At 44.0% G+C, this 12096-nt stretch overlaps 1 protein-coding gene across 4 annotated transcripts in view; it reads left to right on the top strand.

Annotated features, from left to right (window-relative positions):
- LOC113922723 (anthrax toxin receptor 2-like) overlaps positions 1-6192 on the top strand; it is a 35484-nt gene extending 29292 nt beyond the window's left edge. For all 4 annotated transcript variants that reach the window (XR_003520056.2, XM_027594958.2, XM_027594964.2 and 1 more), the window contains 2 exons: positions 3292-3408; positions 4066-6192. Coding sequence is in view for 3 of the 4 variants with exons in the window: in XM_027594958.2 (XP_027450759.2) it covers positions 3292-3408; positions 4066-4207 (259 nt within the window). In the remaining variant the exon portion in view is untranslated. The remainder of the gene's footprint in view (positions 1-3291; positions 3409-4065) is intronic.
- The last annotated feature ends 5904 nt before the right edge of the window (positions 6193-12096 follow it).

The following is a 12096-nucleotide window of genomic DNA, read 5'->3' as shown; positions in this document are numbered from 1 at the left end:
GAATATTGAGGCCCAGAGGAGCAGGAGTATGGGGAGGTCTGGTGTGGGGTACCAGGGTGTACCCCCAGTAAGAGATCACTCATGCCCACCCAGTCGCTGACATGTCTGGATTTTGCAGGAAGACCCATTAAAGCCCAAGGAACCGCTAGAGAAGACCACAGTGTCCACGACAACCACACAAATGACCACATGGTGGACCACAATGCCAACGACAACCACACAGAGGACCACCATGCCCACAACGACCACACAGACGACCACAACGCCCACGACGACGAAACAGATGACCACCATGCCCACGACGACCACACAGACCACCACAGTGCCCACGACGACCACATGGACGACCACACTGTCCACGATTGTCACACAGGAGATGACTGAGACCTCAGTTGCACATGGTTGTCCCAGAAAAGCCTATCCCTGACAAATCTCTCCTATACCCGGTGCAACATTTTCTACAGGAAAATTCTTTTTTTTTAAATTTTTTATTGTTATGTTAATCACCATACATTATATCATTAGTTTTTAATGTAGTGTTCCATGATCCATTGTTTGTGCATAATACCCAGTGCTCCACGCAGAACGTGCCCTCCTCAATACCCATCACCAGGCTAACCCATCCCCCCACCCTCCTCCCCTCTAGAACCCTCAGTTTGTTTTTCAGAGACCATCATCTCTCATGGTTCGTCTCCCCCTCCGATTTCCCCCCCTTCATTCTTCCCCTCCTACCTTCTTCTTCTTTTTTTTCTTAACATATATTGCATTATTTGTTTCAGAGGTACAGATCTGTGATTCAACAGTCTTGCACACTACACAGTGCTCACCATAGCACATACCCTCCCCAATGTCTATCACCCAGCCACCCCCTCCCTCCCACCCCCACCACTCCAGCAACCCTCAGTTTGTTTCCTGAGATTAAGAATTCCTCATATCAGTGAGGTCATATGATACATGTCTTTCTCTGATTGACTTATTTCACTCAGCATAACACCCTCCAGTTCCATCCACGTCATTGCAAATGGCAAGATCTCATTCCTTCTGATGGCTGCATAATATTCCATTGTGTATATATACCACATCTTCTTTATCCATTCATTTGTCGATGGACATCTTGGCTCTTTCCACAGTTTGGCTATTGTGGACATTGCTGCTATAAACATTGGGGTGCACGTACCCCTTCAGATCCCTACATTTGTATCTACAGGAAAATTCTGAGCAAGGTTTGTTCACTATTAAAAGTATCCAGAAATACTGGTGGCTCCTGCGAGCCTTGCATGAGTCCGCTCAGCAGAGTGAGGGACTGAGCTAACTCCATTGTCCTTGGGGCCCAGTGACATGGAGGGACCAGGGCCTCATGGAGGAGGAGGCCTGAAGGAAATGTCCTTACCCCAGGATGCGCTAGGCCCCACCCAGGGAGGGAGCTCCCAACCCTGCAGGGGTGGGTGTGAGAACAGGGATGAGGAGGCCCCAGGCAGCACATTGAGAGGAAGACATGTTCCAGATTCCAAAGCAATCTGCAGTGACACTCCTGCCCTCAAACCACAAGGCCACCAGGCCCCTGCCCTAGGTAGAGGCTGCAGTGCTACCTCAATGTGTTCCTGGGGACACAGCCCTCTGGGACCATCTCAAGCCAGAGAGGACTCTACCCCTCCCGAGGTGACCTCCATGCCTAGAGCTTCCTCACAGCCACTTCTGCTTTTCAGGACAAACTGGATACCTTTGTATATCTTTTGATACCTTGTATCTAGTGACTTTGTTCAAAGCTGCAATCAGGTGCCATTGATGTGGTATCAGCCTAGGGACCAGGCAAGCAGGGGCATAGGGATGCTCCCCATGGGCAAGGAGGTCTTTGCTCTTTGCACTTGACAGTTGCACTCAGGGACTGTGGGTCAGAGATTGTGTCTAGGAATCTGCCAGGGAGGATGCCAAGACATGGAGACATGGTGCTCATGAGCCTCCCAGGCTGACTCTGGGCATGATGCCTGCATTTTCATGCATGTCCTCTCCAGAATAACAGGAAACTTTCTTATGACCCAGGGCCTCCAAACTTAAGTCAAAGAAGCTATAGAGGGAGGCCAGCCAGAGAGTTCTCCTGGCCCCTATCCATCATCCCTCCCTATTGAGCGCCCCCCTGGGGGGGTCTGCTGGCTGCCCCTATCCACTGAGACTCTCCTGTGTGGCTCACTCATATGCCAGGACTGGTGGAGAGCATGGTGGAGAGCATGTTGTTGGCCAACACTGACTGCTTTTACCAGGTAGTAGAGTCCCTCCTTGTGTCATTGCCTGTGACCATAGGGAGAAGCCAACTTGTTACAGGCATCCTCCATGGAACTGAATACCAGTGACGGCTCCATGTTATAAGATCTGCCTGTGGGCCAGCTGCCAGTCTAAGAAGTTTCCATATTTCCACTATTTAATCTTGCTTGTATCTCTACATGCAGGTCCTACTAATATGCCCATTTTACCAAGGGGTGAACTAAGGCACAGAGAGGTCTGGTGACTTGCCCCAGGTCACAAACCCTGGTCATGGACTTGAACTGCAGGGTCTGGTTAGCACTTGAACCCACTGTCAGGTCAGCACTCATCATCTAATGTTGTTTACCCCACAAACCACAACAGGGTTCAGACCTAGACCCCATGAAAAGCACGTTCCTGGTTTGTCTGGGAGTCATATGCCTGGGTTTCCCCATCTCAGACCCTTTGCTGAGACTGGGCCAGGGCTCAGACTACCACATTCAGACACTCACTGTCAGTGACTGGGCTTGCGGATATTCAGAATCTTTGAACAGTATCATTCTCATCTTATACCAAGAGACCCATGGGTTCTGCTGTCTCCTTAGTCTGTTACCCATGGGAGCATGCCCCTACTTTTCCTGGCTTTTAGGGACCTGCATCTTGGGCTGAGGGCTGAACTGAAGGCTCATCCCTTCATCACACACTCCCTGAGAAAGCCTGGGAAACAATGGGGCTGCAAGGCCTCCTCCTTCCTTCCGAGGCTCCCAGTCCAGCAGGGAGCATCAAGTCCAATGCAAAGCAAAGGGTGTTCAGAATCCAAAAACCTGGGGTGCCTGGGGGAGGCAGGGCAGACTTCCATCACCTGAGCAGAGTCTTGAAATAGCAGCCCAGACTGAAAGCCAGCACCAGGGTGAAGAAGGGTATCAACAAAGCCCTACAATGTGTGCCCTGACAGTTCTTGAGCTTAACTCCCTTAGGCCAAGGACACTATAGCCTTCTGGTCCTAATTCCAATGGCTTCTCAGTGACCTTCCCTCTCTTCTCTTCCCTATAGGGGAGGTAACATCAGCTTCACCCCAGCGAAGCCGCTCTGCAAGCAGTTGCCCTGCAGCTCAAAGATCAACCTTCCACCCAACAAGGAGTGCTTTCCCCTCAACAGCTGCTGCTCATGGTACAAACACCCCCCACCCATGTTCTCCCAGCCACCCTCCAGGATGCTGCCACTGATCCCTCCCCCTGCCCAGGCACTCTGCAGAACTACTTTGTCACTCCCACCCCCATAGTCCAGCCTCTAAAGTCCCCAGAACCCAAGACTGTTAAGAGCCCTTTGTGTACTGAACTGGACATGTATATTGAGGCTTGGTTTATGGTCAAAAGGAGTTGAAATTGTTGCTGATCAACAAGAATTTGTTACCTGGTGAGCACTGCTTCACTCTGTGAGACATACAGTCTATACTGCTCCTGCCAGGACAAAGCACTCTGGTGTCCTGTGGATGCTGACATGGATGAGTCCCACTCCCCACAGCCTGCTCTTCATCTGTCACATGGGGTTTTAGCCAAATTCTGTTCTTTGAAGAGAGTCCATAATGTCTTTGAAATGTGAATATACCCTGTGTCCACCAGTCATTGGCTATTATTTAATATTTGGGGCAAGTTACTTAATCTCCCTGTGCTTCAGTGACCTCTTTTAAAAGATGGGGATAATGGTGTCTCCTCTACACGATGGCCTTGACGGTAGTGGTATGGGCTGCAAGGTGCCCAGCAGAGGGCCAGGTGCCTGGTAAATACTCAGGTGTCCAGTAGCTAATGTCTTCCTTTTGTGTTCCAGGAGTGGACAGGAAGATGAGCTAAGAGACATCAAGATGTATCTGGTGAGGTCAGGGCAGTCAGAATGGAGACGATGTGTGAGCCTTTCCACTTTGGACACAAGGGCATGGGGATGGAACACCCCAGATCCACCACTCACATGACCACCCAGACACCATTGGGAAAGGCCATGGCATCTACTACCTTCTTCAGAAATGTTAGTTCCCTTTCCATACCCTTAGTATTTCTCATGATACAAAGGAAAACTATGGTACCCACTTTCCTGAGCTTTAAAATCTGCTTCCCTCTTGACAGAGGCAGACCTCCCAATTGTTCAAATCGTTCCTCAGTAAGACTTTGTTGACCTCATCAACATTTTTCTTCCACACTAACATGTTTGAAGACTATCCATAGACAAGACTCCATTTGGAAAATCCCAGAACATGGGAGTGAGGTTAAAGCATCTCCCTGGACCACAGTGTCTGAGAAGGGTAGGAGAAATGACTACACTCTGACCTCACCGCGCCCATCCCAGGATGTCACTGCACTGCAATGAGAGGGCTAAGTTGTCCTAAAGTGGACATCTAGCCTTTTCCAGCTTTAGGGGACATTCCCAGGAGGCCCACTCTGGTCTCTCCTTACCAGAATCAAAGGTGAAAGCTGCAGGGATTGAGTGTGGAATTGGATTGAGATGGAAAAGACAGGCAGGTCTTACAGCAACCAGTGTTCAGGTATTGGCAGACTGTTCCTCTTCTTGGTGGTCCCTGAATAGAGACCTCAGCCAGTGGTTCTGCCCACCACAGAGCCAAGCCAATGGTCCCATCTAGCCAAGGAACTTTTGGGCAGTTCCTCCTAATTCAGGTCTCCAGCCAACAAGTCATGCAGCCCGTGGAGTCTGTTGTAGCCCTTTACCCAGTCAGGGAAGCAAATTTCTATCCCCATCTACTGACGAATATAGCCCCCAATTCTTGATCAGAAAGCCTAACTAGAATACCTGAAAGGCACATAGCCCAACCTATTGCACGGCTTACAGTGGCATCCAAGCAAAGAACACAACCAGCAGCTCTTCCCAACTGCAGAACCAAGGTGATGGCTCTATCTGGCCAGAGAACTTGGTGGGCAGTTCTGCCTGATTTTTGCCCCTAACCAATGAACCATGCTGGCCTTGGAATCTGTTCTGCTGTCCTGCGTAGGTAAGGAAATGGGTTTATGGCTCCACATACTATTGAGTAGAGCATGAGGAAGCCTGACCAGAGAACTGGGGCAACTATAGAGCCCATTCTACAAGCATGCTCAGGCATGGAATCAAGAAAGCAGTGCCATCCAGCTGTTCCCAGCCAGTGTCACCCCACTGACATCTTAGCTTGGATAGTGGTCTCACCCAAATAGAAAGCTCAATAGCAAGCCCCACTTATTCAATACACTGTCAAATGACCCTTGCAGAACCCCAAGCTGAGTTGACTAGTGAAGAACTATCTCTGCCAGAGCAAACTTGTAAAGTCAGGACAAGGAGATTGCTGAGTCAAATGTGCACATACCAACACAACACATCAAGAATCACAATCAGATACATATGACACAATGAAAAGAAACTAATAAAGTTCCAATAACTGAACCTAAAGAAATGGAGATTGAACTTTCTGACAGTTCAGAATGATCCTCTTAAAGAATTTTAGTGAACTACATGAACACACAGACACAAAACTAAACAAAATTAGTGAAACAATGCATGAACCAAATGAGGTCAACAAAGAAGTAGAAACAGAGGCCTCACTGAGGTGGTCAGGAGGCCAGCAGGGGAAGTTCTCAGGCCCTACCTCTCACCATCAGTTGCAGACTCCACAGGAAGAGACCTACCTTGCAAGACCACAATACTTTAGCTAGTACACGACAGGAGGACAAAACGTTTCCTCCTGCTCCAGCAACAGCCCTGCCAATGAGAGAGTGTCTCAACTCAGCCAAGGAAAACTCACTATACTTCAGACTCTCAGTTTTTTCCAGTGATTTTTTGTTCATAATAGCCCTCCCAACTTCCATCTTCCTCTGTAAAAGAACATTCCTCTCCTTTGTTCTTGGGACTTGCGTATGGTTTTGCAATAGCTTGCCTGTTCCAAATTGCAATTCTCTGCTATTCCTGAATAAACCTATTTTTGCTGGTAAAAGAACTGACAGTTTTATTTCTAAAGTTAACAGTGTTTGGCGATCAGAAGGGGGATCCAGAGAAGACCCCCAACAATTTCAAGGCTGGTGAGCAAACAGACGCCGGTACCCCCAGAGCTAATTGTACTCACTGCTTTCTTGCCAACCCTGGAGTTTAAGCGTAAGTTTTCTCCTGGATTTTGAGCTCTACTCTGTGTTTTAGTTCTTCTGGCTTTATTCAGGAACCAGGCTATTCCTATTAAAACTGTGCCACTTCGAAATTTTTCTTCATGCTCTCAGGAAAAAGCCTCCAAGAAATGGGATCCCAGTCATCAAAATGATTTGAGTCTCCCCCCACCACTGGGACTCTAGCTGATTTTATATTTAAAAACTGTGGTCCCTCCTCATGCACACTTATAATTAAATGGGCCAACTTAACCAAAAGTAATTTAGAACTTCAATGGCCATTATGGGGAACTTTCAGTCTCCCCATACTTGGTTTTCTCAAAATTAAATTAGAAAGCCATGGCTCCAGAAAACAAAAACAAACAAACGAACTGAATGGGATGCCTATTTTAACTGGTATCTTGAACCTTCCAAACATTCTCAGGATTCTAAGGTTGCCTCTTTGCAAAACACTATTTCTTAAATTAACTGAGGCAAACAATTGAAATAAGTCAAAATGGCTTCTGAGAACTTTTTTCCCCCTCCCCTGTCTTCTTTGTCTACAGACACTTAGCGGCCACCTTGTGCCTAACCCTAGGCTCTCTGCCAAACTTACCTTTTCCTCCAAACCTGTCCTTACTCCCTTCTTTCCTAAACCTATTTAAAACCTGCCTCTTTACAATTATGTGTTCTGAGAAACAAACAGGGTTTTAGAGGGGAGGGGGGAGGGGGGATTGGTTAGCCTGGTGATGGGTATTAAGGAGGGCACATACTGCAAGGAGCACTGGGTGTTACATGAAAACAATGGAACATGGATCACCACATCAAAAACTAATGATGTATTGTATGGTGACTAACATAACAATAAAATTAAAAAAATAATAATAATAAAGTTATGTGTTCTAAGAATCTAAATAAACCCCAGATTTTTTATGTTCTTTAGACTAAGGCTGAATTGCAAGACATAGTTAAAGCATTTCCTAAAGTAACTGAGGGCCCCTATAGGTTAGCTGAAGTACTTCAAACTTAACCAACACAGTTTCTCAGATTATCAATTACTCCACATGCTTATTGGTAAAGGCAAGGTAAACACTGGATGAAACCATCCCAATGGGAACATCCTGAAAATGATTTAGAGAATCAGTCCCCTAACTTTTGGCAAGATGCTAGAACACTCGCTAGAAATCTCCACTGAGCAATTACAGTAGCTTTTCCTAAGCCTGTTGATTGAAACAAAACTCAGTCTTACACTCAAAAGCCTAGTAAACCTGTCCATGACTATTACAATTGACTCCAAATTGATTTTAAAGAAATTCTGGTTTTTCTTTAGATACTGAAGCCCACGAGATAGCATTTAACTCTGTGTTTGTTAATGGACTAAGCTAGAATCTTTCTTCTTTAGATAAAAAGACCAAGAAGGAATGGGAAACTGTGTTCACTCCAGATTTAGTTAATTTGGCAAACCAGCTTACTTGCATCCTAGATTACTCACCTAAAGAAAGACTACTACAATTCTCAATTTTCAGCTCCAGCAAATGAAGGCCCCTCAACAGAACTTACAACCTCCTAGTTTCTGCTATTATTGCAAAGCGCCAGGACATTGGGGAAAAAAAGGCTATTACAAACTTAAACACTCCAGGCACCTTCACACCTCTAATCATTTTTTCCAGTCTCCTCTTAGTTCCTGTTGTTGGAGCTCCAAGGAGCTACAGGGGTGCTTCCCAATCCTCCCTCTTAATCAGCTCAAAGAAACCACTCTCCAGATAGGAGATGAATTTGTCTGTCCTTACTGACACTGAAGCTACTCTCAGGACTCAACCCCATTGCTATAAAGCAGCCCCGGTCTCAGAGTACTAAAACAGTTCTAAACAGTACTAAAACAGAGGGTTGGTAATAAACCTCAACAGGTTCCTGTCTCTGAACCTATTCCCTTTTGTTTAGGCCCTTTGAGAGATTTCCTCTGCCCTATTCACTTATTGGGCTGAGATTTTTTAGAAAATATCATGCCAGAATATTTTTCTTTCAAAAGGGGGAATTAGTTCTGGATTCGACAGTAGTAATCAATATAGCCAGCCAGAGAATTAAGTGACACTTCAACATCTTTTGTTTGCTCTATCTCTGATGGTGCTACAGCTGAGTCTGGGAACAATGATCATTTGTTCCTATTGGATCAGCTACCATCCGCTTTATGGGAAAAAACCTTCAACTGATACTGGTAGAATTCACAGTGCACCTCCCATCAAGATTCTAATAGATCCCGCAAAACCTCTTTCCAGAATTAATCAATCCCCTATAAATAAAGAAGCCTTTCAAGGCATTAAGCCCATAACAGAAGATTACAAGAATTAAGGCCTCACTATCCCCTGCACTAGTCTCTATAATGCCCCTATCTTCCCTGTGAGAAAAGCCAATGACTGGGGATGGAAGTTTATCCAGGATCTTCAAGCAACAAATAACATTGTTATCCCTTGGCACCCTGTTGATCCTAACCCCTGTGTGCTACTAACATCCATTCCAGCAAATTTTTCACTGTGATTAATCTATGTAGTGCATTTTTAGTATTCCAGTTGAGAAGGTTAGCCAATATCTTTTTGCTTTCACTTGGGACAGAAATACACCTGAACAGTAATGGCCCAGGGTTTCACAGAGTCCTTCTTACTTTTTACAAACCTTCAAAATTGATTTGGATGAGAGAAAATTTTCTGTTTTGTTAAAATACTTAGTTTGCTCTGCTCCCCTTCTCACACCTCTTCACAGGAAGAGAGCATCCACCTATGAAAACCTTTGGCCTTAAAAGAACATACAGTCTCCAAAGAAAAAATGCAGTTTGCTCAAGCTCACATTTGATACCTAGGGCATTTGACCTTGGAGCAAGGACTACATTTGGATCCAGACAAAATCCTTAATGACTGCTTAATGTTGACAGATTACCTTTTGACTCCCCATGACAATTTACAGTAATCTCCCCTACCAATTGCAGATTTTTCATGGTTTACTGATGGTTTTTATTTAAAGGGAAAATGGTAAAAATCATGATTAGTGTGCTATTACAATTTCTTTTTTTTTTTTTTATTTTCTTATGTTATGTTAGTCACCATACAGTACATCATTAGTTTTTGATGTAGTGTTCCATGATTCATTGTTTTCGTGTAACGCCCAGTGCTCCATGCAATACGTGTCCTCCTTAATACCCATCACCAGGCTAACCCATCCCCCTACGCCCCTCCCTTCTAGAACCCTCAGTCTGTTTCTCAGAGTCCATAGTCTCTCATGGTTCATCTCTCCCTCCGATTCCCCCCCTTCAGTTTTCCCTTCCTTCTCCTAATATCCTCCATGCTGTTCCTTATGTTCCACAAATAAGTGAAACCACATGATAATTGACTTTCTCTGCTTGACTTATTTCACTTAGCATAATCTCCTCCAGTCCCATATGTTGATGTAAAAGTTGGGTATTCATCCTTTCTGATGGCTGAGTAATATTCCATTGTATATATGGACCACATCTTCTTTATCCATTCGTCTGTTGAAGGACATGTTGGCTCTTTCTACAGTTTGGCTATTGTGGACATTGCTGCTATGAACACTGGGGTGCATATGGCCCTTCTTTTCACTACATCTGTGTCTTTGGGGTAAATACCCAGGAGTACAATTGCTGGATCATAGGGTAGCTCTCTTTTTTAATTTTTTGAGGCACCTCCACACTGTTTCCCAAAGTGGCTGTACCAACTTGCATTCCCACCAACAGTGTAAGAGGGTTCCCCTTTCTCCACAACCTTTCCAACATTTGTTGTTTCTTGCCTTGTCAATTTTTGCCATTCTAACTTGTGTAAGGTGGTATCTCACTGTGGTTTTGATTTGAATTTCCCTGATGGCTAATGATGATGAACATTTTTTCATGTGTCTGTTAGCCATTTGTGTGTCTTCTTTGGAGAAGTTCTGTTCATGTCTTCTGCCCGTTTTTTGACTTATTTGTTTTTTGGGTGTTGAGTTTGAGGAGTTCTTTATAGATCTTGGAAATCAGCCCTTTGTCTGTAGTGTCATTTGCGAAAATCTCCCATTCCGTGGATTGCCTCTGTTTTTTTGTTTGTTTTTTTTGCCTCTTTGTTTTGTTGACTCTTTCCTTTGCTGTGCAGAAGCTTTTTATCTGGATGAAGTCCCAAAAGTTCATTTTTGCTCTTGTTTCACTTGCCTTTAGAGATGTATCTTGAAAGAAGTTGCTGTGGCTGATGTCAAAGAGATTACTGCCTGTGTTCTCCTCTAGGATTTTGATGGATTCCTGTCTCACATTGAGGTATTTCATCCATTTTGAGTTTATCTTTGTGTATGGTGTAAGAGAATGGTCGAGTTTCACTCTTCTGTATATAGCTGTCCAATTTTCCCAGCACATTTTTTTCCATTGCATATTTTTTCCTGCTTTGTCGAAGATTATTTGACCATAGAGTTGAGGGTCCATATCTGGGTTCTCTATTCTGTTCCATTGGTCTATGTGTCTGTTTTTGTGCCAGTACCATGCTATCTTGGTGATCACGGCTTTGTAATATATCTTGAAATCAGACAACGTGATGCCCCCAGCTTTGTTTTTCTTTTTCAACATGTCCTTGGAAATTTGGGATCTTTTCTGATTCCATACAAATTTTAGTATTGTTTGTTCCAGCACTTTGAAAAATGCCATTGAAATTTTAATTGGGATGGCATTGAAGGTATAGATTGCTCTGGGCAGCATAGACATTTTAACAATATTTATTCTTCTGATCCATGAGCATGGAATGTTTTTCCATCTTTTTGTGTCTTCTTCAATTTCTTTCATGAGTGTTCTGTAGTTCCTAGAATATAGACCCTTTACCTCTTTGGTTAGGTTTATTCCAAGGTATCTTATGATTTTTGGTGCTATTGTAAATGGAATTGATTCTCTAATTTCTCTTTCTACAGTTACATTGTTAGTGTATAAGAAAGCAACTGATTTCTGTGCTTTAATTTTGTATCCTGCCACATTACTGAATTGCTGTATGAGTTCTAGTAATTTGGGGGTGGAGCCTTTTGGGTTTTCCACATAAAGTATCATGTCATCTGTGAAGAGAGAGAGTATGACTTCTTCTTTGCCAGTTTGAATACATTTTATTTCTTTTTGTTGTCTGATTGCTGTTGCTAGGACTTCTAGTATGATGTTGAACAATAGTGGCAAGAGTAGACTTTCTTGTCATGTTCCTGATCTTAAGGGAAAGGCTCTCAGCTTTTTCCCATTGAGAATGATATTCACTGTGGGTTTTTCATAGATGGATTTTATGAAATTGAGGAATGTTCCCTCTATCCATACACTCTGAAGAGTTTTAATCAGGAAAGGATGATGTATTTTGTCAAATGTTTTTTCTGCATCAATTGAGAGGACCATATGGTTCTTCTCTCTCCTCTTATTAATGTGTTCTATCAAATTGATTGATTTGCGAATGTTGAACCACCGTTGTATCCCAGGGATAAATCGCACTTGGTCATGGTGGATGATCCTTTTAATGTACTGTTGGATCCTATTAGCGAGGATTTTGTTGAGAATTTTGGCATCCATATTCATCAGGGATATAGGTCTGAAATTCTCCTTTTTGATGGGGTCTTTGCCTGGTTTGGGAATCAAGATAATGCTGGCCTCATAGAATGAGTCTGGAAGCTTTCCTTCTGTTTCTGTTTTTTTGAAACAGCTTCAGGAGAATAGATATTATTTCTTCTTTGAATGTTTGGTAGAATTCTCCAACTTCTT

Source organism: Zalophus californianus, chromosome 15, assembly GCF_009762305.2.
Source record: "Zalophus californianus isolate mZalCal1 chromosome 15, mZalCal1.pri.v2, whole genome shotgun sequence".
Taxonomy (NCBI): Eukaryota; Metazoa; Chordata; class Mammalia; order Carnivora; family Otariidae; genus Zalophus; species Zalophus californianus.
Note: the sequence above shows the minus strand (reverse complement) of the source record. Positions and strands in the feature narration are given on the sequence as shown.